Raw genomic sequence first — 22,645 nt, forward strand, 5'->3', positions numbered from 1 at the left:
CTTAATTAGTTGTATATGAACTATGTAGTAGTTCCTCATCTAAGTGATAATTTAAAAACCCAAACTGATTAGATGTGTAATTATAAATCATTGATAAATACACATCCTAACTATTTACTCTGGCAAGTTGCCTAATCTTTTTAAATTTTTATTTAAAATCACTTAGAAAAAAATTTATATCATTGATTTAGATTATTAATTATTAATTATACATCATATATGTGTTCTATATTTATATTTACATGTTTATTACCTACTACACATAAGTTTATAAAAATATTTTTTAAATTACTTAGAAAATTTTTATTTAAAATTATCTCAAAATATTTGGGTTTTTCTTGTGTTTAATGACATGAAAAAATATACTATGTTCTTTTCACAGTAGCTTAATTTTTAATATTTATGCTTGGTCACTGATGTTTATGATTTGGACATTATTCTTTTAAACTTTTATAATTTCAGTGTGGTACCTTTATTAGAAAACAGTGATAAACTGCCATTGGGCTAGTTAAGTATGTGTAAAAACAAAGCTTTTCTTACATCCCAGGGGCAGAAGCTAGAGAACTAGTTCTATAGTTTATACTGTCCCTGCATTAATAATTGAATCAAACTCTAAATGTAGAAACTCTCTTGCTTTTGCCTTAGTTCATTGTCTAATTAAGGGAAATCTTCAAAGGAACCCATATATGTATGGCACATAGACCCTTTTTTCCCTAATCTTCCCTGGATTTGTCTGTCTGCTCAATTCAAACACAGAAAGAAGAAAGGCTTTTGGTAACTTCCAGGACATTTCCCGTTTTCCTACACTGATTTCTTGTTGACAAAAACTTATTTCTTTGGTTCACATAACCAACACATATATAAACACATAAAACATTTTACACAGCTAGGCAAAAACAAAATTCCTCACAAGGCAACAGTGAATTTTCCAAAAATGGGAAGAGAATAAAGGCACTTGCTGAAAGAATTTTTAATCCTAAATATGTTGTCAATTTAGCTTAGTCTCATCAATCTCATGAGAGATTGCCTTCTTGGAAATATTAAAGTATTCTCCATAAAAGTCATATAAAGGAAACCAATTTCTCTATGTATTAATATTTATTTGAAAAAAAGCATGACTTACCCTGTATAATTTACTGCTAAACATGAAATAAGTCTGAAAATGGTTTAAATGCTGAGTTTTCTTTTTATTTCAGAAGCCAAACCTAAGGAAGAGGCTGCTAAGCCAAAAGGTCCCATCAAAGGTGAGATTCAATTTCCTTGTACCTGTATTGTAATCTTTCATTCTGTGAATTTCCAAACTTTATGTTAAAGGGAAAAAAATTTCAAAATTTATAACAATCTTTATTATTTCTAACTGGATTTGCTAAAACTAGCATGTTTTGTGATATTTCAAATAATATATTTCTACTATTACGCAAGTAGGTATTATATGTATAACCAACTATATTTTAGTATCATGAGTCCTATAAGTTCTTAGCTTCATTTTTCATATGCATGATATTTAAACATGGCAGATAAAATAATTAGACATTAATCTGGATATATTATACATAGGATTAAAACTTGAGAAAATGAAGAGCATTTATTATTCATGGATTCCTTATACCATCTCATTTTCCTGTCTGAAACAAGGCAGCATAAATTCAATTGACCTTTCAATTGCCTGGTCTTTAATTTTCTGTTCTTGTCTTTTAATTGCTTTATGGCTGGTTTTATCCAGCTGGCAGCAAAGTCTGCACTTTCTGACTCCTTTGGAGATGCCACATCAACTTTTCATTTTACTTTGAATTAGGTGTAGCCAAAAAGACTCCTTCACCAATAGAAGCTGAAAGGAAAAAGTTACGGCCAGGAAGTGGTGGGGAGAAACCTCCTGATGAGGCACCGTTCACCTACCAGCTAAGGGCCGTGCCACTGAAGTTTGTGAAGGAAATCCAAGACATTGTCTTGACTGAATCAGAGTTCGTTGGCTCTTCTGCAATCTTTGAATGTTTAGTCTCTCCCTCCACTGCAATTACAACCTGGATGAAAGATGGCAGCAACATCCGCGAGAGCCCAAAGCACAGGTTCATCGCAGACGGTAAAGACAGAAAACTGCATATCATTGATGTCCAGCTTTCCGATGCTGGTGAATATACCTGTGTTTTACGTTTGGGAAACAAAGAAAAGACCTCCACAGCTAAACTTGTTGTAGAAGGTAACTTCCAGTCTTCTGAACATGATCTGTATTAGACTTTAATACAGTAAACCTTAGTAGCAACTTTTTACCATAGTTTTAGACAAAATCTCTTATTTCCAAGTTTTATTTCATTGGAAACGTTATATGTATTGAAATATACACTGAAATTCTCCACAGAGCTTCCTGTGCGTTTTGTAAAAACACTGGAAGAGGAAGTCACCGTGGTCAAAGGACAGCCATTGTACTTGAGCTGTGAGTTAAACAAAGAGCGCGATGTGGTCTGGAGGAAGGATGGGAAGATTGTGGTGGAGAAACCTGGTCGAATCGTGCCCGGTGTCATCGGCTTGTTGAGGGCCCTGACCATTAACGATGCAGATGATACTGACGCTGGAACGTACACAGTTACTGTGGAAAATGCCAACAACCTGGAATGCTCATCTTGCGTAAAAGTAGTAGGTTAGTACTTTGCTGGGACATTTTGTTCTGCTTATTACGAGACTAAAAAATTGGAAGAAAGTACTTTATTTTCTAGTATCAGAATAGCAAAAGTCTTGTACCTTATATAACAAGAAGAATATCAATATCTCATAGCAGATTAATTATGTTCAGTTTTGCAAAATTTTTCTATTTGTGAAATTTACTAAGGAAGTTATTTCTCTTACTTGTTCAGATCATAACCCCCTTTCTGATCTCATTTTCATACAGAAGTCATTAGGGATTGGCTGGTGAAACCTATACGAGACCAGCATGTGAAACCCAAGGGGACAGCTACTTTCGCCTGTATCATAGCTAAAGATACTCCAAACATTAAGTGGTTCAGAGGATACGATGAACTCCCCTTGGAACCAACTGATAAGACTGAAATATTGAGAGATGGAAACAAACTATTCCTCAAAATCAAGAATGCTATGCCAGAAGATATTGGTGAATATGCAGTAGAAATTGAAGGGAAAAGATACCCTGCAAAGCTGACACTTGGAGGTATAAAAATCTTACCTTTTATTCTGAAAAATAAGTTTTATACATGCATAAGGCAAAATAACATGTCAAAAAACACAAAAGTAAAGCATTGTTAGATTGTTTAAAGCATTATGTTATTTCATCCCTGATGAATACAGATCGTGAAGTTGAACTGCTCAAACCAATAGAAGATGTCACCATTTATGAGAAGGAAAGTGCAAGCTTTGATGCAGAAATCTCAGAGGCAGACATTCCTGGACAATGGAAACTGAAGGGAGAACTTCTAAGGCCCTCACCTGTGAGTAATTTCCCATTTTAAGTTGTTAGTCATACAAAATAACTATGTTCTACAGTCATGTTTGACATTCAGATTTCATTTAATAATAGTGAAGTTACTTTGGGCTTCTAAAGTCTCCAAAAAGGGAAGGAATTTGATGCAGTATTTGTGGACACCTTGGACAATTTTATGACAGAAGATGTTCTGCTTACTTTTATTAGTAGTAATTTTTTAAACTCCATTGAAATCTGTATCTGAAACATTTCTTCTCCAGGGGATTTTATCTTTTGAATGCTAACTAAAACTATTGTCTTTCAGACTTGTGAAATCAAAGCAGAAGGTGGAAAACGCTTCCTAACTTTGCACAAAGTCAAACTGGACCAAGCTGGTGAAGTCCTCTACCAGGCCCTTAATGCAATTACAACCGCCATTTTGACAGTGAAAGGTACAGGGCTTTTAGAACTCCTGGAGTGGCCTCAACTTCATTTCACACCCCTCTGCGTTCTGCAAAACCTCACTATTAATGTTTGATTTTCAGAAATCGAACTTGACTTTGCTGTGCCCCTGAAGGATGTCACTGTTCCAGAAAGGCGACAGGCTCGATTTGAATGTGTCCTCACCCGAGAGGCAAATGTCATATGGTCTAAAGGACCTGATATAATCAAGTCATCTGACAAATTTGATATCATCGCCGATGGAAAGAAACACATTCTTGTTATCAATGATTCTCAATTTGATGATGAAGGCGTCTATACGGCTGAGGTGGATGGCAAGAAGTCCTCAGCACGGTTATTTGTTACAGGTAAGAGAGTTGATGAGATCTGTGATATCCCACAGGTAGGCACACAAATATTTGACTTTAAAGAGAGAATGCCAAGTTCTAAAAACTGTGACAATCAGCACCCCTAATTTACTTTCACAGGCTACCAAAACAACCCCCTTTTTTTTAATGGAGCTCTATTTGAAAAGGCGAATAGATAAATAAATGCCCTGTGAAACGGGTCCCTTTTACGCAGGCAGATTAGACTAGAATCTTTCCAAACGTAAATTTTGTTTCTGAGCATATTATCCATGCTTGCGTTGCAGGTGTAAGACTGAAATTCATATCACCTCTTGAAGATCAAACAGTGAAAGAAGGTCAAACAGCAACTTTTGTTTGTGAGCTTTCTCATGAGAAAATGCATGTAGTCTGGTTCAAAAATGATGCCAAACTCCACACAAGCAGAACGGTCCTCATCTCATCCGAGGGCAAGACGCACAAATTGGAAATGAGAGAAGTGACACTGGATGATATCTCTCAGATAAAAGCCCAAGTCAAGGATCTGAGCTCCACAGCACAACTGAAGGTCTTAGGTAAATGTGAACAGCTATAACTAGATAACCAGTTTCTGGATGGTGGGAGTGGATAGCAATTAAATTAAAGAGCAACCTGTTACTCTTTTGTAAACTTGAGTTTTCACATTCTTCTGATACATGTGGAACGTCTTTTACAGAGGCCGATCCCTACTTCACTGTGAAATTACATGACAAAACTGGAGTGGAGAAGGATGAGATTATCTTGAAGTGTGAAGTGAGCAAAGATGTGCCTGTGAAATGGTTCAAGGATGGTGAAGAGATCGTCCCTTCACCCAAATATTCTATCAAGACAGATGGCCTGCGCCGCATCTTAAAAATCAAAAAGGCGGAACTTAAAGATAAAGGGGAGTATGTGTGTGACTGCGGCACAGACAAGACAACGGCCAACCTTAATGTTGAGGGTGAGTTACTCAAAAATGTAAAATTGACCCTATCTGAGGCTGCAGTTTATTTGTTCAGTTGTGCTAACAAAACTTTGTACAATTTCAGCTCGACTAATAAAAGTGGAAAAGCCTCTGTATGGAGTAGAACTGTTTGTTGGTGAAACAGCCCGCTTTGAAGTTGAGCTTTCTGAACCGGATGTTCACGGCCAGTGGAAGTTAAAAGGACAGCCTCTGACTGCTTCCCCCGTAAGTCAGGATTAGCTGATCATACAGGAAGTGGGGAGCTTGGTTGTTCAGGGTGAAGAAGGGTATGAAATCTTTCCATGATTTGTAGGAATGACTACTTATGTAAACGATGTTCTTTCTTTCCTTCTCACCCTCACTCCAAACAGGACTGTGAAATCATTCAAGATGGGAAGAAGCATGTTCTGGTCCTTTATAACTGTCAGCTGGATATGACAGGAGAGGTTTCCTTCCAGGCCGCTAATGCTAAATCTGCAGCCAATCTCAAAGTGAAAGGTATGCGCCGCTTGTCAGCCACCATTTTGTATTTCCTTTGCAAGACTTCCTGAGAAGCCCCTGCATCCATCAGGGGTCATGAATGGAAGCATATTCTGACTTTTTCCACTGGCCTTTTGTTTCAGAACTGCCTCTTATCTTCATCACACCTCTCAGTGACGTGAAAGTCTTCGAGAAGGATGAGGCTAAGTTTGAGTGTGAAGTATCCAGGGAGCCCAAAACATTCCGTTGGCTAAAAGGAACCCAGGAAATCACAGGTGATGAAAAAATTGAGCTTATAAAGGATGGCACTAAGCATTCAATGGTGATCAAGTCAGCCGCTTTTGAAGATGAAGCAAAATACATATTTGAAGCTGAAGATAAGCATACAAGTGGCAAACTGATCATCGAAGGTAAATATTTTTTATTAAATAGGCCACCCCAAAATGACTTTTTTGCTTTTATTTTTATAGAGAATAAAGTACTGAATTAATAAGGTCTTTTTTTTTTTTTTTTTTTTCTTAACAGGCATCCGGCTTAAATTCCTCACCCCTCTGAAGGATGTAACCGCCAAGGAGAAGGAAAGTGCTGTGTTTACTGTGGAGTTGTCCCATGATAACATCCGAGTTAAATGGTTCAAGAATGACAATCGCCTACACACCACCAGGCTGGTCTCAATGGATGATGAAGGGAAAATTCATTCAATCACCTTTAGAAACCTGTCTATTGATGACACCTCCCAAATTAAAGTAGAAGCTATGGGGCTAAGTTCAGAAGCTAAACTCACTGTGCTTGGTAGGTGCTTTTTAAAATTTAATTTTATTGTATTAAATTCAGCAGAAATTTGTGGAGAATCTATTACATAAATTAGTCTTCTAAGTGTATTTTTCATGAAAGCAGCTATCACATATGTAATCAGGCCACTTTTACCTAAAAATATGAGGACATTAAGTAATGAAGATACTAGCTTAGGCCCATAAAATAGCACATTAAAATTAAAAGTAGAACTCTTGATCAATTTTTGAGCTCTGTCATGTTTAAAATAGGAATATATAAATACTTTCTCTTCACTTTATCAAAATATTTCAGAGAAATATTTTTCAAGTTTCTAATTAGAGACGATAATACAGAACTTACATTAAAAAGCCTCCTTGTTTTTCTTGGCCACAATATCAAGAAGATTAAGTAAGAAATCTAACATATATAGACACTATTAACTGATTTAGAAAAACTAATATGAATCTGAAAGCTTAAAGGTAAACTAGACATAATAGAGTTGCTAAAAAATTCAAAATTCAGTCAAATAATGGAGGAACACATAATTATATTTGAAGCTAAATTTCAGTGTCTTTTAAACTACTGTTAATGCAATATTTTAAAACATAATATAGATGGATTCAATCTTGATAAATCCCATGCATGGATTCTCTTTCTAATATTTAGAGAACTTTTGAACATAAACATGTTAAATGATTGAACACTTGGTATAGTTTTAAAATATAACCAGCACTCTGTGAGTTGCCTCTTAAACTTTCCAAGAAATGATCATTTCCCTAGGTGGTTAATAAAATTTTTTCATTTATACTTTACTTGCAGAGGGAGATCCATATTTTACAGGAAAGCTTCAAGATTACACCGCCGTAGAGAAAGACGAAGTGATTCTACAGTGTGAAATTAGCAAAGCAGATGCACCAGTGAAATGGTTTAAGGATGGGCAGGAAATAAAGCCATCCAAAAATGCTATTATTAAGGCGGACGGCAAGAAGCGCATGCTAATCCTAAAGAAAGCTTTGAAATCAGATATCGGACAGTACACCTGTGACTGCGGGACGGATAAAACCTCAGGAAAACTTAACATTGAAGGTAAGGAAAATTCCATGAGTTTCACTCTTGAAGCCACTGGAATTATTTCTGCTAGAGGCTAATGGCACATGTGGACCCTTCACTTTTCTAGATCGGGAAATTAAACTGGTGCGACCCCTTCACAGTGTGGAGGTGATGGAGACTGAGACGGCCCGCTTTGAAACCGAGATCTCTGAAGATGATATCCATGCCAACTGGAAACTCAAGGGAGAGGCCCTACTCCAAACACCTGTAAGGCTATTTCTGAACTTGTCAACGCCTAAAGGAGCTGTGTGAAATATTATAGAAAAGGGCAGGTGAAAGTCAGAGTGCATGCAGGACATTTAAAACATGATAGCACGTTTTCTGTCAGACTGTAAGCCAAAGAGAGGTATTAGGGTCTACAAATGGGTTCAAACAGGCACTCCTGCATTATTTTTGATCCAGCAGAGTGGGTACAAGTTTGTAGATATTCTGTGTTGCTGCTAGTTTGTTCAGAATTATACAACTAAAATAAATGTTACTTTCCTGATAGTACCTGTAAGCTTTATTTCACAAAAGAAAGAGCTCAAAGTTAAATAAAGCTCCCTCACCATTTATTTGTAGCATTCCTTTAATTATGAAATTCTATCCTTAGGGGAAAAAAAAAATCTCAAAAAAAATTATCTCCTATGAAACTTTTGCTCTTTTTTGGTACAGGATTGTGAGATTAAGGAAGAAGGCAAAATGCACTTCCTTATTTTGCACAACTGCCGCCTGGACCAGACCGGTGGGGTAGAGTTCCAAGCTGCCAATGTTAAATCTAGTGCCCACCTCCGAGTTAAGCGTAAGTATGGCATGTTTTTGCTGAAAATTAAATAAATACTTTTGCAGAAAAATGAATGTGAGCAAAATTAACTTGAATTGTTTAATTAGAAAACAGGTTTGAAGTACAAAAACTGGCTTTTTTGTATTTGCTTCTTTGACATCCCAATACAGAGGTGGTTCAAATCTAAAGTTTTGGAAATTTCATTGACCTTGCCATTTGAACAAAAGAAACTTTAGCAAGTCAGATTTTCCTAGTCTGTAATTTTTTCATTGACAGTAGAAATACGTATAATAAGAATCTAACTCAGAACCGGTGAAGTGGCTGTACAACTGTAGCACCATAAAGAAAAACTTTGCTGTGTGGGCATTTCAGACTCAAGAAGAGAGGCGGAGAGCATTAGGCTAACATTTTTGGAAGGTGCAAATTGTTTGATGGATATGGACAGGCTCTGAGATTGAGGGCCCCTTGTCCTCTCCCAATCAGAGTCTTAGTTATTTTGGAAGTCACATACCTTATGTAGCAAGGGGAACTTGATGCCTGTCAGAGCGACAGATGCAGCGCAGATTCTTGCTGACCTTGTACATCCAAATCAAAGGGCCCCTAACTAATACCCACTCTGCCGTCACCAGCTCTCCCCATCTATGCACCACGAAGCCACACTCGCATGGGCGGTACAGTAGCGGCCAGTCTTGTGGCTCTTTCGTTCTTGAAGAAAGCAACCATGGAGATTCATAACTAAGTCTGCATTTATTCTTTTGGAATTACAAAATGAGTAACGCAAAGCTGTTTCTTTCCTCTCGCAAAGCACGAGTCATTGGTCTTCTGAGGCCTCTAAAGGATGTCACCGTGACTGCAGGGGAAACAGCCACTTTCGACTGCGAGCTCTCTTACGAGGATATCCCGGTGGAGTGGTATCTCAAAGGGAAGAAACTAGAGCCCAGCGATAAGGTAAGAAGCAGGCGCATGGTTGCCATGTCGTACTGGTCCTTTTCCTCTCGGGTTCTTCCACTTTCTCTTATGTGTTCTTTATTCTTTGCTCTTTCTAATGTCCCTTCCTCCATCTTTGCCTTTTTCCTCCCTCCTCTAACCTGGCTTTTGCTGAAATTGTAGAGCAGATTTTTCAAATTTTTGTTGAGTTTAACCTGATATTTTTATTGAAATAGGAATAAAAATTTAAAATATGACCAAGTTTTAGTTTTTTAATGAAAAGCCAAATACTCTTTAGCAAGGCTAAACTATCATCGATAGTTTGTTTAATTAACCAGAAGATAGGAAGGATCAAAAAGGTTTTCTGATTAGATGTTCTGCAAAAAGTTTTAACGTGCAATGTATTCTGCACATTAAGTTTTAAGACTAATTCTCTTCTTGCTATCTAGTGTTCTGCATATAAGGGGATTAAGAGGAGAAGATTGAATTCCATTTCAGGCAGTTGATCAAGTAGTTGAGATAACTTCTGGGCAGATTTGCTCTTCAAGCATTTCTCCAAAGCTATTTTTAACCTTCAAGTGCTTTGAGCTGTGCAAATTCTGGAATGCAAGTGGACTATTTAAAGTGCAACTGATGGTACTGACAAGAAAGAAGGGCCCTGTGGTTATCCACATGTATGAATGAATATATTTTAAGAATTTTTGGTAAATAGCCAGCTCCCAGTGTCAGGTTTTACGAACATTCTATATGCCCAAGATTTTACTCCTAAGTAAAATCTAAAGATTATTCAGATAGACCAAAATACAATTTGCCTAAATTGACCTATGTATTTTGTCCCCCAGAAACAATGTTATGTGTTTAAATTATCTTGATTTTGAATTCTTGAAATAAAATATATAAAATATGCCCAGCATGGGTTGGAAATAAGGCACAGGACACTACATTTGTTCTATGGCATTTCTCCCCAATGTTTCAGAAATAATCTTGAGTGTGGTATCAAGACCTCAATACAAATCAAACTTTGAAGACACAAAGGAATATAAGTAAAAAGAGATTCAGTTTAACAAAGAGCCATAAAGTTGATTAAAGTATTAGAAAGCAATGCCTTTAAACGACTGCCTTAAAACCAACCAAAAAAACTAGTATTCTCCCAAAGTGATTACAGGGTATTTCAATAACAGTCGTTGGATAGATAAGGTCTGCCTGTTATACAAACTATAAGGAGAACTTTTTGGTCTCCTTTTTTACCAACTAGAGAAACTAGCAGGACATTCAAATTGTAGCTTGAAAATTAAGTTGCATATCAGAAAACCTTCCTTACAATGAAGTCTTCTAAGTATTAAACTGGGTGATGGGGACATCTCTACCTTTATTTTAAATTATTTTTCCCTATTAAGTGTGGTTTAATTAACTTGATGTCTAAAAGCAGAGAATTGGCCTGGCGCAGTGGCTCACACCTGTAGTCCCAGCTACTTGGGAGGCTGAGGTGGGAGGATCACTTGAGCCCTGGAGTTCCAGGCTGCTGTGAGCTGTGATCATGCCACTGTACTCCAGCCAGGGTGACAGAGCGAGACCCCATCTCTAAAAAGAATAATAAAATAAATAAATAAAGGCAGAGAATTGGGTGACTTTTCACAATTCTTTCTAGTTCTATAAATTCATGATTTGCATATAGAAATACTGCTTAGGGACAAATGATATTATTCTTTAGCTACTGAGTATCTTTTGGTCAAATTAAAAGCTTTTTATTAAAAGATCAGTCTTAGTTCTAATGTAAAGACTGTACTATTTTAATTTAAAATGTAGACTCCTAAAAAGTCTTATTCACATTTCTCTTACTCAAAAAAAAAGTCTCTTATTGTTGCTAAAAATTTTTTTCTGGTGTTAGAAAGGATCGGGTTACTATAATTCTATAGGACCCCCTGTGTCTCTCTTGGCATGGGAATTTTAATCCTTTATTCTAGCCACCCAAAATACTTCAGCCTTTTATGAACTTGCTCCTACATTACTTAAATGTCTCTTTTCAAAAAGAACTTAAATATAAACTGTGAAGTAACAAAATCATGTTATTACATTTTACAGGCTTTATTTAAATTAAGTCTATCAGAACAAACTTGTTCTTGTCAATTTAATTCAGGCCTTTAGCCTCCAAAATTACAACCAACCAAACAAAAACAAGTTATAAAAATAGGAAAGAGAATAGGAAATATGAAGAAAAAAATTTAGAAATGAGTTGTTTGCCTTTTTTGTTTTTCTTTTTTTTTTTTTTTGGCTATCAATTTAAGAAAGGATTGCTAAGTCCTAAATGGCCTTTGATAAATTTGGATTTAAACTTTAATAATTTGGTCATAGTCATAAGGCCTACTGCATAACAACAATATGCTTCCATTATAAATTAATATTTTAAAAAGATAATCTCTAACATTATCCTTACATAATCCACCACAAAATCTTCAGCATTTATTTCCTTGGTTTATTTTTATAAGGTAACTGTGAGTTTTTCCTTTTTTTTTTTCTTTTAACATAGTCGAGGTAGATTGTATACAAGCTATTTATTGAGAACCACTGTGTTCTGAGCAATGTCTTTGATAACAAAGAATGTTCTATAGTAGCCTCAGAGGAATTCAGATGATAAAGCAACATGTTAATAGATAAGATACATTTGTGGTGGATTAGAAACTGAGACACTTTTTAAAAATAGTCAAAAGTCGCAGTGTAAAATTTATATTGAAATGTCATTAAAAACAAAATTTTTCCCCTTCAAGCACCATGTCCTTGAATTAGTATCTCTGTTCCTAGGGCATATCTTAATTACCCTTCCTATCTGTTGTTTTGCCTTGGTCTATCTCAATTATTAAGGTAATTATATGAATAACCATACCCAGCTCTTAATTAAGGAAAACACTTTTAGATGAAACCTTATTTGTGCTTCTTTCCTGCGCACCAGTATAATAAAGAGTTCCAGCAGTAAAAGCTTTTACATTATTCTTAACTCTATTTGAACTCTTAAGGAATGCAAAAATCAACCTGGATGACAGGGCACAGCTTCTTAGGAATTTTAAATCATAGAACCAGAAGAACCCCCAATTTGCTTATCTTTACTGTCAGAATGACCTTATCTTTAGCACCACTGATACCTGATTTTCCCATTCCTGATGCTCAAACATGTGAAAAGGAAAGAAGAGTCAACATCTTCATTTGCAGTTTTCAACAAAATTAAGAAGTTGTACAAATTATTTTAATCATAGGTTTATTTGGTTTGCAGAATAAATTGAATTGCTAAAATAAATGGAAAGAAGAGCTGTAACTCATTGTTAGATGGCAAACACCTTGTATTTTAAAACATAAGTTTTATTTTCAGCTTACCCTATCCAAATTTTTTTTCCTTTCATGATTTTGCTTTTCTAAATTCTTCCTTTATACAAATAAACCAAGCAGCAGAATGCAGGCACATATATATATATGCAAAAAAGACCACAAATATAAACAGAGATTGGCCTAGGCAATTTCAACATAAAAGGTCACTTAGTAATTATATAAAGGTAACTATGAAAACCTAAAATTTTCTTTTAAAATCCCTCTATTGGTTAAAACTTTTTAAATATATATATGCCATATGCATGATTATAAAGCAACGTGGAAAGCCCTATTTCAAGCTGTTTACTTAAATGAATTAATGCACCTATACACTGGTTTGCTCTTTCATAGATTCTTAAATTGCACTCTTTTACAAAACTAGGTGGTCACACGTTCAGAAGGAAGAGTTCACACTCTTACCCTGAGAGACGTAAAGTTAGAAGATGCTGGGGAAGTCCAACTAACAGCAAAAGATTTCAAAACTCAAGCCAACCTCTTTGTGAAAGGTAATTACCAGGCTTACTTTTAAATACATGTATAATGCAGAGACTTGTAAATAATGCCAACTCTCAATTATCTTTACATGATGAGCGTGATGATCATTAAAATCAACTAATTACCCGAATACCCCAAAGTCTAATTTTACTTTTTGGCCTAACGAAATACTTCACAGACTATCTTAAAAAGTATACAGTCAAAATGGACTGGCATAGGTTTTACTTCCTCCTTCTGTCCCTATTATTTTCATTGCACATCCTCTTGTTCAAAAACCAGCTGGAAAAAGAATTACTATCAAACTAGGTATTCATCGCTTTATTCACCAAGAGTTGGCTGTTATTTCCTTGGTGTTTCATAGTTCTTAAAAACAGTTTTCCTCTGTCTGTACAAATAATGATAAAACATCATTATTAGAGGAAAACATCTGAGTGGAATCAAAACTTACAAATGAATCTTAGAATAGAAAAAAGCCCTGGAAATGCCAGAGGAAAGTTGAGGAGGTGCTGAAACTCTTGGAGAAGGAAAGGAGAGGTACCTTAGCTAATGAATATGATTCTTTCAGAACCCCCAGTTGAATTCACTAAACCCCTTGAGGACCAGACGGTCGAAGAGGGAGCCACTGCAGTACTGGAGTGTGAAGTCTCCAGAGAAAATGCTAAGGTGAAATGGTTCAAAAATGGGACACAGATCCTCAAAAGCAAGAAGTATGAAATTGTTGCTGATGGCAGGGTCAGAAAACTTATTATACACGACTGTACCCCAGAGGATATTAAAAAATACACTTGTGATGCTAAGGATTTTAAGACGTCCTGTAACCTGAATGTCGTGCGTAAGTATTCTTACACAGGACTTTTTATTTGCAACTCTTGGATAACAAAAAAAAGCAACAACACTTTTTTGCATGCCCTTCTTGGCCTAACTGCATTTCTTGGCAACTTCTAGTATTGACACTGACCTAACCTGATTCTTTATGTGTTTAAAGAAAAAAAAAAAAAGTCTTTGTGCTATATCTGGTCTGATAAAAGACAGATGGACCACTTTTCACCATGCTTCTTTTCTCTCACTGAGCAGTGAGCTCAGTGTTCACTTTGTCTACATGGGTATGAATATTCTGTCATGAATGAGGACAAACTGAATAAAAAAGACAAGTAGGGAGCCCCAATTTTAAAAAGAAAGTGAAAGTGATTTCCATGTGGAAGGAAAATGAATTTTTAGGCATGGGGAACAACTAGAAATGAGCTTGAAATTTCAGTTTGAATGGGAGCATACTAGAGGTCAGCAGTTATATGACAAAGCCCATTCACATAATTCAACCTCTGAGAATAAGAATGCGTAAGAAGATGGAGTGAGGCCTGGATTCTTTGAGTCCTGGATGCTTTGAATGAACAGGAGCTCTAATGGTTTTTAGCATTACTTCTTCTGGTGAAAAATATCTTTTTTCAAAATGCCACTGCTTGCTCATTTGTTTCATTCCTTCCTTTGTCCAGCGATGATTTTTCAGTGCATATTTTTGTGCAATATTTGTTTGTTTGGTTCAGTTGCTTCCCATTGGCCAACAACTACAACCTAGTGGTTTTGTGCTTCATGCATCTTGCACTGCGTTATTCTTTCCACTGTGTGGTTCCGCTGCTTTAGCTTATGTCAGAGTAGCTTCTTGGGTCTCCTTCTTCCCCTTGTCATCTACCTCCACTCCAAGAAGGCTCAACTGCAATGAGCATATCTTCAAGCCTACTAGCCAGCATTTGTCCCAGAATCTCGTTGATCAAGAAATGTCATCTTGGGAAGGACTCACGAGCTGCTCTGAAAGAAGGAAGGGCGAGGGGCAGCTCTGCAATCCTGTATGTCAGCAGAATTAATTCTGGAGATAAATAAAATAGAATGTAAAGAACGAAATCACCCTCCCACGCAAGACACATTGCTTGGTTGCACTAATAGATTTTATGCCTGACTTACATGTGACATCTTTGAAGCTGATTTAAAAAAAAAAAAGCTGAATGTATGTATGTGATTTCAATTACTCACTCATGCCTCTTAGCCACACACAAGGCTGGTCACAGTGCTTCGAGCTGTGTTATCATTGAGTTCTGCTAGTTTCTCAAAGACTATGCTGGCTGCCTTAAATAAGAGAATGTTTCTTTGCTACTGGTGTTTCCTTTGACAATATCTTTCAACTGTGGTGCTGTAACAATGAAGATTTTTTTCTTCCAGCTACTGTTCAAAAGAACTGAGATGGCTCTCTAGTGTATATAGTGTGTGTGTGTGTGTGTGTGTGTGTGTGTATAAAAGCTGGACATATAGTATGCCACACAATTTTATGTAAAATATAAAGGTATATAAAAAGCAAAGCATCATACCTGAATGATATCTCCAAGTGATTTTCAAAGTCAATTTTAGCATTTAAGATTGAAAGGCCCTGCAAAAGACTCACTTTTTCTTAATGTATACCATAGTAATGTCAGAGTAAATTTCCAGAAACCTCATTTTGAATTCTAATGACATTCTCTTAACAGCTCCTCATGTGGAATTCTTAAGACCACTCACAGACCTTCAAGTTAAAGAAAAAGAAATGGCTCGGTTTGAGTGTGAACTTTCCCGAGAAAATGCTAAGGTTCGTGATTGTATACCTGTTATCTTGTATTGTCAAATGACTTTATGTTTACTTTTGGTCTAGCCAAAATGGAAAAAAAAAAAAAAAAAAAAAAGAAGTTAGTCAAACCTTTCTTTGATCACCACTTTACTTTTAAAGATTATTTTAGTATATAATATGTACTTGACTTAATTGTTCTCTTTTTAGTGTTATTTACAATTACTTGAAAAACACTGGACTCACAATCAGGAGATCTAGATAGTATTAGTTTGAATCATATGGAATTGCTATTTTCTTAGATCAGAAATAGTCAAATATTAGTGATGATATTTGTCTCAACTAAATACTTCTTGTTGCCATTAACCACCATTGGCAAGTTCCTTCTAGTTTGAATTTCAGCTCACACATCAAAGGAGTACCAACTCCTAAGACCCTCTATGGTTCTAAATGTATATGATCTCATTGTTCTTAATAACTGATAATAGTTTCACAGCAGCTCACTTAACAGTAATTGACAAGATAATTCTTGCTTTTTGGGTTTACTTATATTTGCATCTACCAATTTGATTCTTCTCCACACTAAGAAGTCTTGATTTCAGAAAACCTCAGGATCATAGTTCCTCTTAGGGACAATTGTGTGAAGGAATAACAAGAAAATTTATAAATAAATGTATTTATCTTTCTTTTTTTTTTTTCTTTTTTCCCACCCCCCTATTTATCTTAAATATAGGTTCAATGGTTTAAAGATGGTGCTGAAATTAAAAAGGGCAAAAAATATGACATCATATCCAAGGGAGCAGTGCGTATTCTTGTCATCAACAAATGTCTACTGAATGACGAAGCAGAATATTCCTGTGAAGTAAGGACAGCAAGAACTTCTGGCATGCTGACAGTCCTGGGTAAGAGCAAAATCATTCTTTGCAGAAATATATGTGAAAAAATGTGGGAAAAAATAAAAATTTCCAGTTTAATTCAATGTTTTTTTCAATTCTTCTTGCAGAAGAAGAAGCTGTCTTTACCAAAAATCTTGCCAACATTGAAGTTAGTGAAACAGACACTATAAAACTGGTTTGTGAAGTCTCCAAGCCTGGAGCAGAAGTGATCTGGTACAAAGGGGATGAAGAGATCATTGAAACAGGAAGATATGAAATACTTACTGATGGGCGAAAGAGAATCCTGATCATTCAGAATGCTCACCTCGAGGATGCCGGCAACTATAACTGCCGACTGCCAAGTTCTCGAACCGATGGCAAAGTCAAAGTACATGGTATGAAAATCACAATGACTGACATTTTATTTTTAATAATTCATACTTGTTATATTTAAGGTACAAATGCATAAGTTTCCACTATCTTGCAACTTTTTCTTTCCAGAACTTGCCGCTGAATTTATCTCAAAGCCTCAAAACCTTGAAATACTTGAAGGAGAAAAGGCTGAATTTGTCTGCTCTATATCAAAAGAAAGCTTTCCAGTCCAGTGGAAAAGGGATGATAAAATACTTGAATCTGGAGATAAATATGACGTTATTGCTGATGGTAAAAAGAGGACCCTAGTTGTGAAAGATGCCACCTTACAAGATATGGGCACTTACGTCGTCATGGTTGGGGCCGCCAGAGCAGCAGCTCACTTGACAGTAATTGGTAAGTTTGTTCTTGCTTTTTGGGTTTATTTGTATTTGTATTTACCACTTTGGTCTTTCTTCATACTATGAAATCTTTTTGGTTGCTTTCAGAAAAACTCAGAATCGTAGTTCCTCTTAAGGACACCCGTGTGAAGGAACAACAAGAAGTTGTCTTCAACTGTGAGGTCAATACCGAAGGTGCCAAAGCCAAATGGTTCAGAAATGAAGAAGCCATATTTGACAGTGCAAAATACATCGTTCTCCAAAAAGACCTGGTCTACACCCTCAGAATTAGAAATGCACAATTAGATGACCAAGCCAACTATAATGTATCTCTGACCAATCACAGAGGTGAAAATGTTAAAAGTGCAGCCAATCTAATAGTAGAAGGTAAATAATTTATATGTCATTAGAGACTTTTTTAATCAATTTCTATTATGAAAATAATTAAAATCGATATTATTCTTTTCCTTTACAACAGAGGAAGACCTTAGGATCATCGAACCTCTTAAAGATATTGAAACAATGGAGAAGAAATCTGTCACATTCTGGTGCAAGGTGAACCGTCTCAATGTAACACTAAAGTGGACCAAAAATGGAGAAGAAGTGCCTCTTGACAACCGTGTATCATACAGAATCGATAAGTACAAGCACTCTCTAATCATTAAAGACTGTGGCTTCCCAGATGAAGGCGAATACGTTGTCACTGCTGGACAAGATAAATCTGCAGCCGAGCTTCTCATCATTGAAGCCCCTACAGAATTTGTGGAACACTTGGAAGACCAGACAGTCACTGAGTTCGATGATGCTGTCTTCTCCTGCCAGCTCTCCAGAGAAAAAGCAAATGTAAAATGGTACAGAAACGGAAGAGAAATCAAAGAAGGCAAAAAGTAAGCAAAAGCTTCTCATTCTCTATTTCCGTAGCCATGTATTCACTTTCCACAATTTAGTGGTCCATGATGCAAGCTAACTGATAAATCAATCTCTTCTTCAGATACAAATTTGAAAAAGATGGAAGTACACATAGACTCATTATAAAAGACTGCAGGCTGGATGATGAGTGTGAATACGCTTGCGGAGTAGAAGACAGGAAGTCCCGGGCGAGACTTTTTGTGGAAGGTACATATTAATTGAAAGGACAATTGTAATGTTAGTTATCAATTTTTAAAAATTATTAATCAAAATACAAACATATTTGTATTTATTTCACATTTTCTTTCCAGAAATTCCTGTTGAGATCATCAGGCCTCCTCAAGACATTCTCGAAGCCCCCGGTGCTGATGTTGTCTTTTTAGCTGAGCTCAACAAAGATAAGGTGGAAGTCCAATGGCTAAGAAATAACATGGTCATTGTCCAGGGTGATAAACACCAGATGATGAGTGAAGGAAAGATACATAGGCTACAGATTTGTGATATTAAGCCACGTGACCAGGGTGAATACAGATTTATTGCCAAAGACAAAGAAGCCAGAGCGAAGCTTGAACTGGCAGGTAAGTCCCTTTCTTTTATTCTAAAATATTCTCACAATATCACAGTTACTGTATAGATTTTAGATTTCACAGTTATTTAGTGAGATAATAATTGGGAAAGCCTTTCATTTCTAGTAAGCCCTTCCCACATGGTAACTATTCTAATTTCTCTCACTACAAAGTAAGTGTCCTGAGTAAGAGGAAATTGATAGAATTCATCTTCACGTGTCAGAACCTTGACAGTTCCTGGCACATGGTGGCTGTTTATTAATTCCTTGAACTAACCTATCACCCTGAGAGTCTTCCCAAACCTAAAGACAGCCCCATACTTTTCTATTTCCAGACCTCTCTATGACTTTTAGGTGTGTTGTCGTACTGAACCAAGACATCCTTATAGGCTGTCATTATGAAAAAGTCATTAATTAGTGTACCTCTTATACATATGAAAAAGTTTATCTCATTGATCTTGAACTAAGTATGCAGTGCCTACTCCATCAAAAACAAAACAAAACAAAACATGTTTCACACTATACTGAGTTATTATTTTTGGCAAAGAATGGATGTTTTATGATTTCATGCCATCTTCACCCCTCTATTCTCCAAAATCTGATAATTTGGAAGAAAAGGCGGTGGTGGGGGGGGGGGTTGGAGAACCTATGAGAACTCTAAGCCAGTTAGTGTTCTTTGCTGTAAAGTTACTGTGACATACTTCCAAGCTTATGCAACCAATATTTGCTAACAAATGGAGAGTAAAAAAGATATGATGTAGTTTGACTACAGGAAATCGTCAAAACTCAAAAGCATTCACATGTTATCTTTCTCACTAGCTGCACCGAAAATCAAGACAGGTGATCAAGACCTTGTGGTTGATGTCGGCCAGCCTCTGACAATGGTGGTGCCTTATGATGCCTACCCCAAAGCAGAAGCCGAATGGTTTAAAGAAAATGAACCTTTGTCTTCAAAAACTGTTGATACCACAGCTGACCAAACTTCTTTCAGAATTTTGGAAGCCAAGAAAGAAGACAAAGGAAGATATAAAGTTGTGCTTCAGAACAAACATGGGAAAGCAGAAGGATTCATCAATTTAAAAGTTATTGGTAAGCCCTTGAGTCACTCGGACTTCACTGGCCAAGAACAACTTAAAAGCATGATAAAATACTAAAAATTCTTTTCTACGTGAATTTCAGATGTTCCTGGGCCAGTCCGTAACTTAGAAGTGACAGAAACATTTGATGGTGAAGTGAGCCTCGCTTGGGAAGAACCATTAACTGATGGTGGAAGCAAGATCATAGGTTACGTTGTTGAAAGACGTGACATCAAGAGGAAGACCTGGGTTCTGGCCACTGACCGTGCAGACAGTTGTGAGTTTACTGTCACTGGGCTACAAAAAGGAGGAGTTGAGTACCTTTTCCGTGTGAGTGCAAGAAACAGAGTCGGCACTGGCGAACCAGTAGAAACTGACAATCCTGTAGAAGCAAGGAGTAAATACGGTAAGAAGTTTTTAAGTAAATAGCAAACTAGTTTATCTTTGCTTTTATCCCCAATATAACCCAAAGCTCTTGTTTTCTTTTTCTGTGGTGAAATCCAGATGTTCCCGGCCCTCCTTTGAATGTAACCATCACTGATGTAAATAGATTTGGTGTCTCACTGACATGGGAACCACCAGAGTATGATGGAGGTGCTGAGATCACAAACTATGTCATTGAATTAAGAGACAAGACTTCAATCAGGTGGGACACTGCCATGACTGTAAGAGCTGAAGATCTTTCTGCAACTGTCACTGATGTGGTGGAAGGACAGGAGTACAGCTTCCGGGTCAGAGCCCAAAACCGAATTGGAGTTGGAAAACCAAGTGCAGCCACACCCTTCGTCAAAGTTGCTGATCCAATTGGTATGCTCATCCAAAAAAGAAAATAATTACTGCATGAAATCCAGAAATTAGGCCTATTAATTAAAGTAAATAAAATTAAACAAAAGCTAGTGAAAAGTTAGAACATCAGAAAAATTTGAACAAAATTGTAGAAACCCAGACTGTGCCTACATTTATTCAATGAATTCAGCAAACTTGTTATTTTTAATGAGGATGATAGAATTGATTCCAGCACTGCCTCAATTGTTACTAAATTAAATGGTATGCTCCAACTCTTTCATTCCAGAGAGACCAAGTCCTCCTGTGAATCTAAAGTCCTCAGATCAGACTCAGTCATCAGTTCAGCTCACATGGGAACCTCCTCTGAAAGACGGAGGAAGCCCAATATTGGGCTATATAATTGAACGATGTGAAGAAGGAAAAGATAATTGGATTCGTTGCAATAAGAAACTTGTCCCTGAACTGACTTACAAGGTAGGACATTTGCATTTAAAAAAAAAGAATATTCAATGTATGATCATAGACTTAAATGTATACATTTTTTACAAATATTAATTCATAATTCTAGGTTACCGGATTACAAAAAGGAAATAAATATTTATATAGAGTATCTGCAGAAAATCAAGCTGGTGTCTCAGATCCATCTGAAATTCTTGGTCCTCTCACTGCTGATGATGCATCTGGTAAATGGATATTTTATTTTTAGATCTGGGAATAGCACAGAGCTACTTTGGGGTAACAAGGACTTAAATATAGTACTGGAAACTCATTAATTTTTCTTCTTTATAGTTGAACCAACAATGGATTTAAGTGCATTTAAAGATGGTCTGGAAGTTATTGTCCCAAATCCTATCAAGATCCTGGTTCCAAGTACAGGCTATCCAAGGCCAACTGCCACCTGGTCTTTTGGAGATAAGTTACTAGAAGCAGGGGACCGTGTGAAAATGAAGACCATATCTGCCTATGCTGAACTTGTCATTTCTCCAAGTGAACGTCCAGACAAGGGCATTTACACACTGAAATTAGAAAATCGTTTGAAAGCAATTTCTGGAGAAATTGATGTCAATGTGATTGGTAAGGAACTGAACTTTTGTTATCCAAGGTGATTTGGCAGGATTAACAAATATTGGTTCAAGCTATCAATGATACTGACTTGTGATTGCATTTTTTTCAGCTCGCCCAAGTGCACCCAAAGAACTGAAATTTAGTGATATAACCAAGGACTCAGTACATTTGACTTGGGAACCACCTGATGATGATGGAGGAAGTCCATTAACTGGTTATCTTGTTGAAAAGAGAGAAGTCAGCCGGAAAACATGGACTAAAGTAAGTTTTGAGCAGTGATGCATCAGTTCCAGAAATGGGAGTGGGGGGAATCGCAGAAGGTTGGGATGCCATGCAAAACTTTTGTGGGTCACATCTTTTTACCTTTACCTCACTGAAAATGTTCCAAAACTTTTTAAAAATGCATTGATGCTAATGCTTCCTAAGGTAGTTCAACCTAGGCTTGGTATAATTGCCTTATTTTGTGAGCCTTACCAAATTTTCAGCTAGCTTTGTTAAAAAATAAAACCATACCTACTTACTTTGTACCTGATAAATACTAAATATGCTCCCATTAAGCTATAAGCCATTCTAAGGAAAGTAAGTATTTATTTTCCTGGTGGTCACACCACTTCTCATTCCACTAGAATAACTTAGTTGGCCTAATCTGCCATTTTTTCCTCCTTATGTTTAAACTAGTTACTATTCTTTTTTTCTCTCTTTTCTAACTCAGGTTCTGATATGATATACTAGTTACTATTCTTTACCCTGATTTAAAATCGTATTTCTAATAGTCAAGCTAGTAGAAAGAATCAACACCTCATTTGCCATCTTTTTTAATGTATCAAACTATGACATAGTTTCTCCTTATATTGAGGGTCAAATATTATGTATCCTACTGTAATTTTTCCCTCATATAAAATTAATAAAAGAGTAATCCTTAGCATTCAAAACAACTTCCATTTGTAT

At 36.4% G+C, this 22,645-nt stretch overlaps 1 protein-coding gene across 4 annotated transcripts in view; it reads left to right on the forward strand.

Moving 5' to 3' along the window:
• Positions 1 to 22,645, forward strand: part of TTN (titin) — a 268,870-nt gene that overhangs the window by 157,727 nt on the left and 88,498 nt on the right. For all 4 annotated transcript variants that reach the window (XM_069470275.1, XM_069470284.1, XM_069470255.1 and 1 more), the window contains 34 exons: positions 1,197 to 1,244; positions 1,796 to 2,197; positions 2,357 to 2,635; positions 2,885 to 3,160; positions 3,298 to 3,437; positions 3,735 to 3,861; positions 3,955 to 4,218; positions 4,503 to 4,769; positions 4,910 to 5,173; positions 5,262 to 5,401; positions 5,548 to 5,674; positions 5,800 to 6,066; positions 6,182 to 6,448; positions 7,250 to 7,516; positions 7,608 to 7,747; positions 8,195 to 8,321; positions 9,109 to 9,251; positions 12,970 to 13,093; positions 13,648 to 13,914; positions 15,596 to 15,693; positions 16,403 to 16,571; positions 16,673 to 16,939; positions 17,046 to 17,312; positions 17,405 to 17,683; positions 17,775 to 18,183; positions 18,288 to 18,412; positions 18,517 to 18,783; positions 19,590 to 19,859; positions 19,950 to 20,252; positions 20,351 to 20,653; positions 20,919 to 21,106; positions 21,201 to 21,315; positions 21,422 to 21,706; positions 21,807 to 21,958. In XM_069470275.1, coding sequence (XP_069326376.1) covers positions 1,197 to 1,244; positions 1,796 to 2,197; positions 2,357 to 2,635; positions 2,885 to 3,160; positions 3,298 to 3,437; positions 3,735 to 3,861; positions 3,955 to 4,218; positions 4,503 to 4,769; positions 4,910 to 5,173; positions 5,262 to 5,401; positions 5,548 to 5,674; positions 5,800 to 6,066; positions 6,182 to 6,448; positions 7,250 to 7,516; positions 7,608 to 7,747; positions 8,195 to 8,321; positions 9,109 to 9,251; positions 12,970 to 13,093; positions 13,648 to 13,914; positions 15,596 to 15,693; positions 16,403 to 16,571; positions 16,673 to 16,939; positions 17,046 to 17,312; positions 17,405 to 17,683; positions 17,775 to 18,183; positions 18,288 to 18,412; positions 18,517 to 18,783; positions 19,590 to 19,859; positions 19,950 to 20,252; positions 20,351 to 20,653; positions 20,919 to 21,106; positions 21,201 to 21,315; positions 21,422 to 21,706; positions 21,807 to 21,958 — 7,433 coding nt within the window. The remainder of the gene's footprint in view (positions 1 to 1,196; positions 1,245 to 1,795; positions 2,198 to 2,356; positions 2,636 to 2,884; positions 3,161 to 3,297; positions 3,438 to 3,734; positions 3,862 to 3,954; positions 4,219 to 4,502; positions 4,770 to 4,909; positions 5,174 to 5,261; positions 5,402 to 5,547; positions 5,675 to 5,799; positions 6,067 to 6,181; positions 6,449 to 7,249; positions 7,517 to 7,607; positions 7,748 to 8,194; positions 8,322 to 9,108; positions 9,252 to 12,969; positions 13,094 to 13,647; positions 13,915 to 15,595; positions 15,694 to 16,402; positions 16,572 to 16,672; positions 16,940 to 17,045; positions 17,313 to 17,404; positions 17,684 to 17,774; positions 18,184 to 18,287; positions 18,413 to 18,516; positions 18,784 to 19,589; positions 19,860 to 19,949; positions 20,253 to 20,350; positions 20,654 to 20,918; positions 21,107 to 21,200; positions 21,316 to 21,421; positions 21,707 to 21,806; positions 21,959 to 22,645) is intronic.

The sequence above is a fragment of the Eulemur rufifrons genome, chromosome 1 (genome assembly GCF_041146395.1).
Source record: "Eulemur rufifrons isolate Redbay chromosome 1, OSU_ERuf_1, whole genome shotgun sequence".
Taxonomy (NCBI): Eukaryota; Metazoa; Chordata; class Mammalia; order Primates; family Lemuridae; genus Eulemur; species Eulemur rufifrons.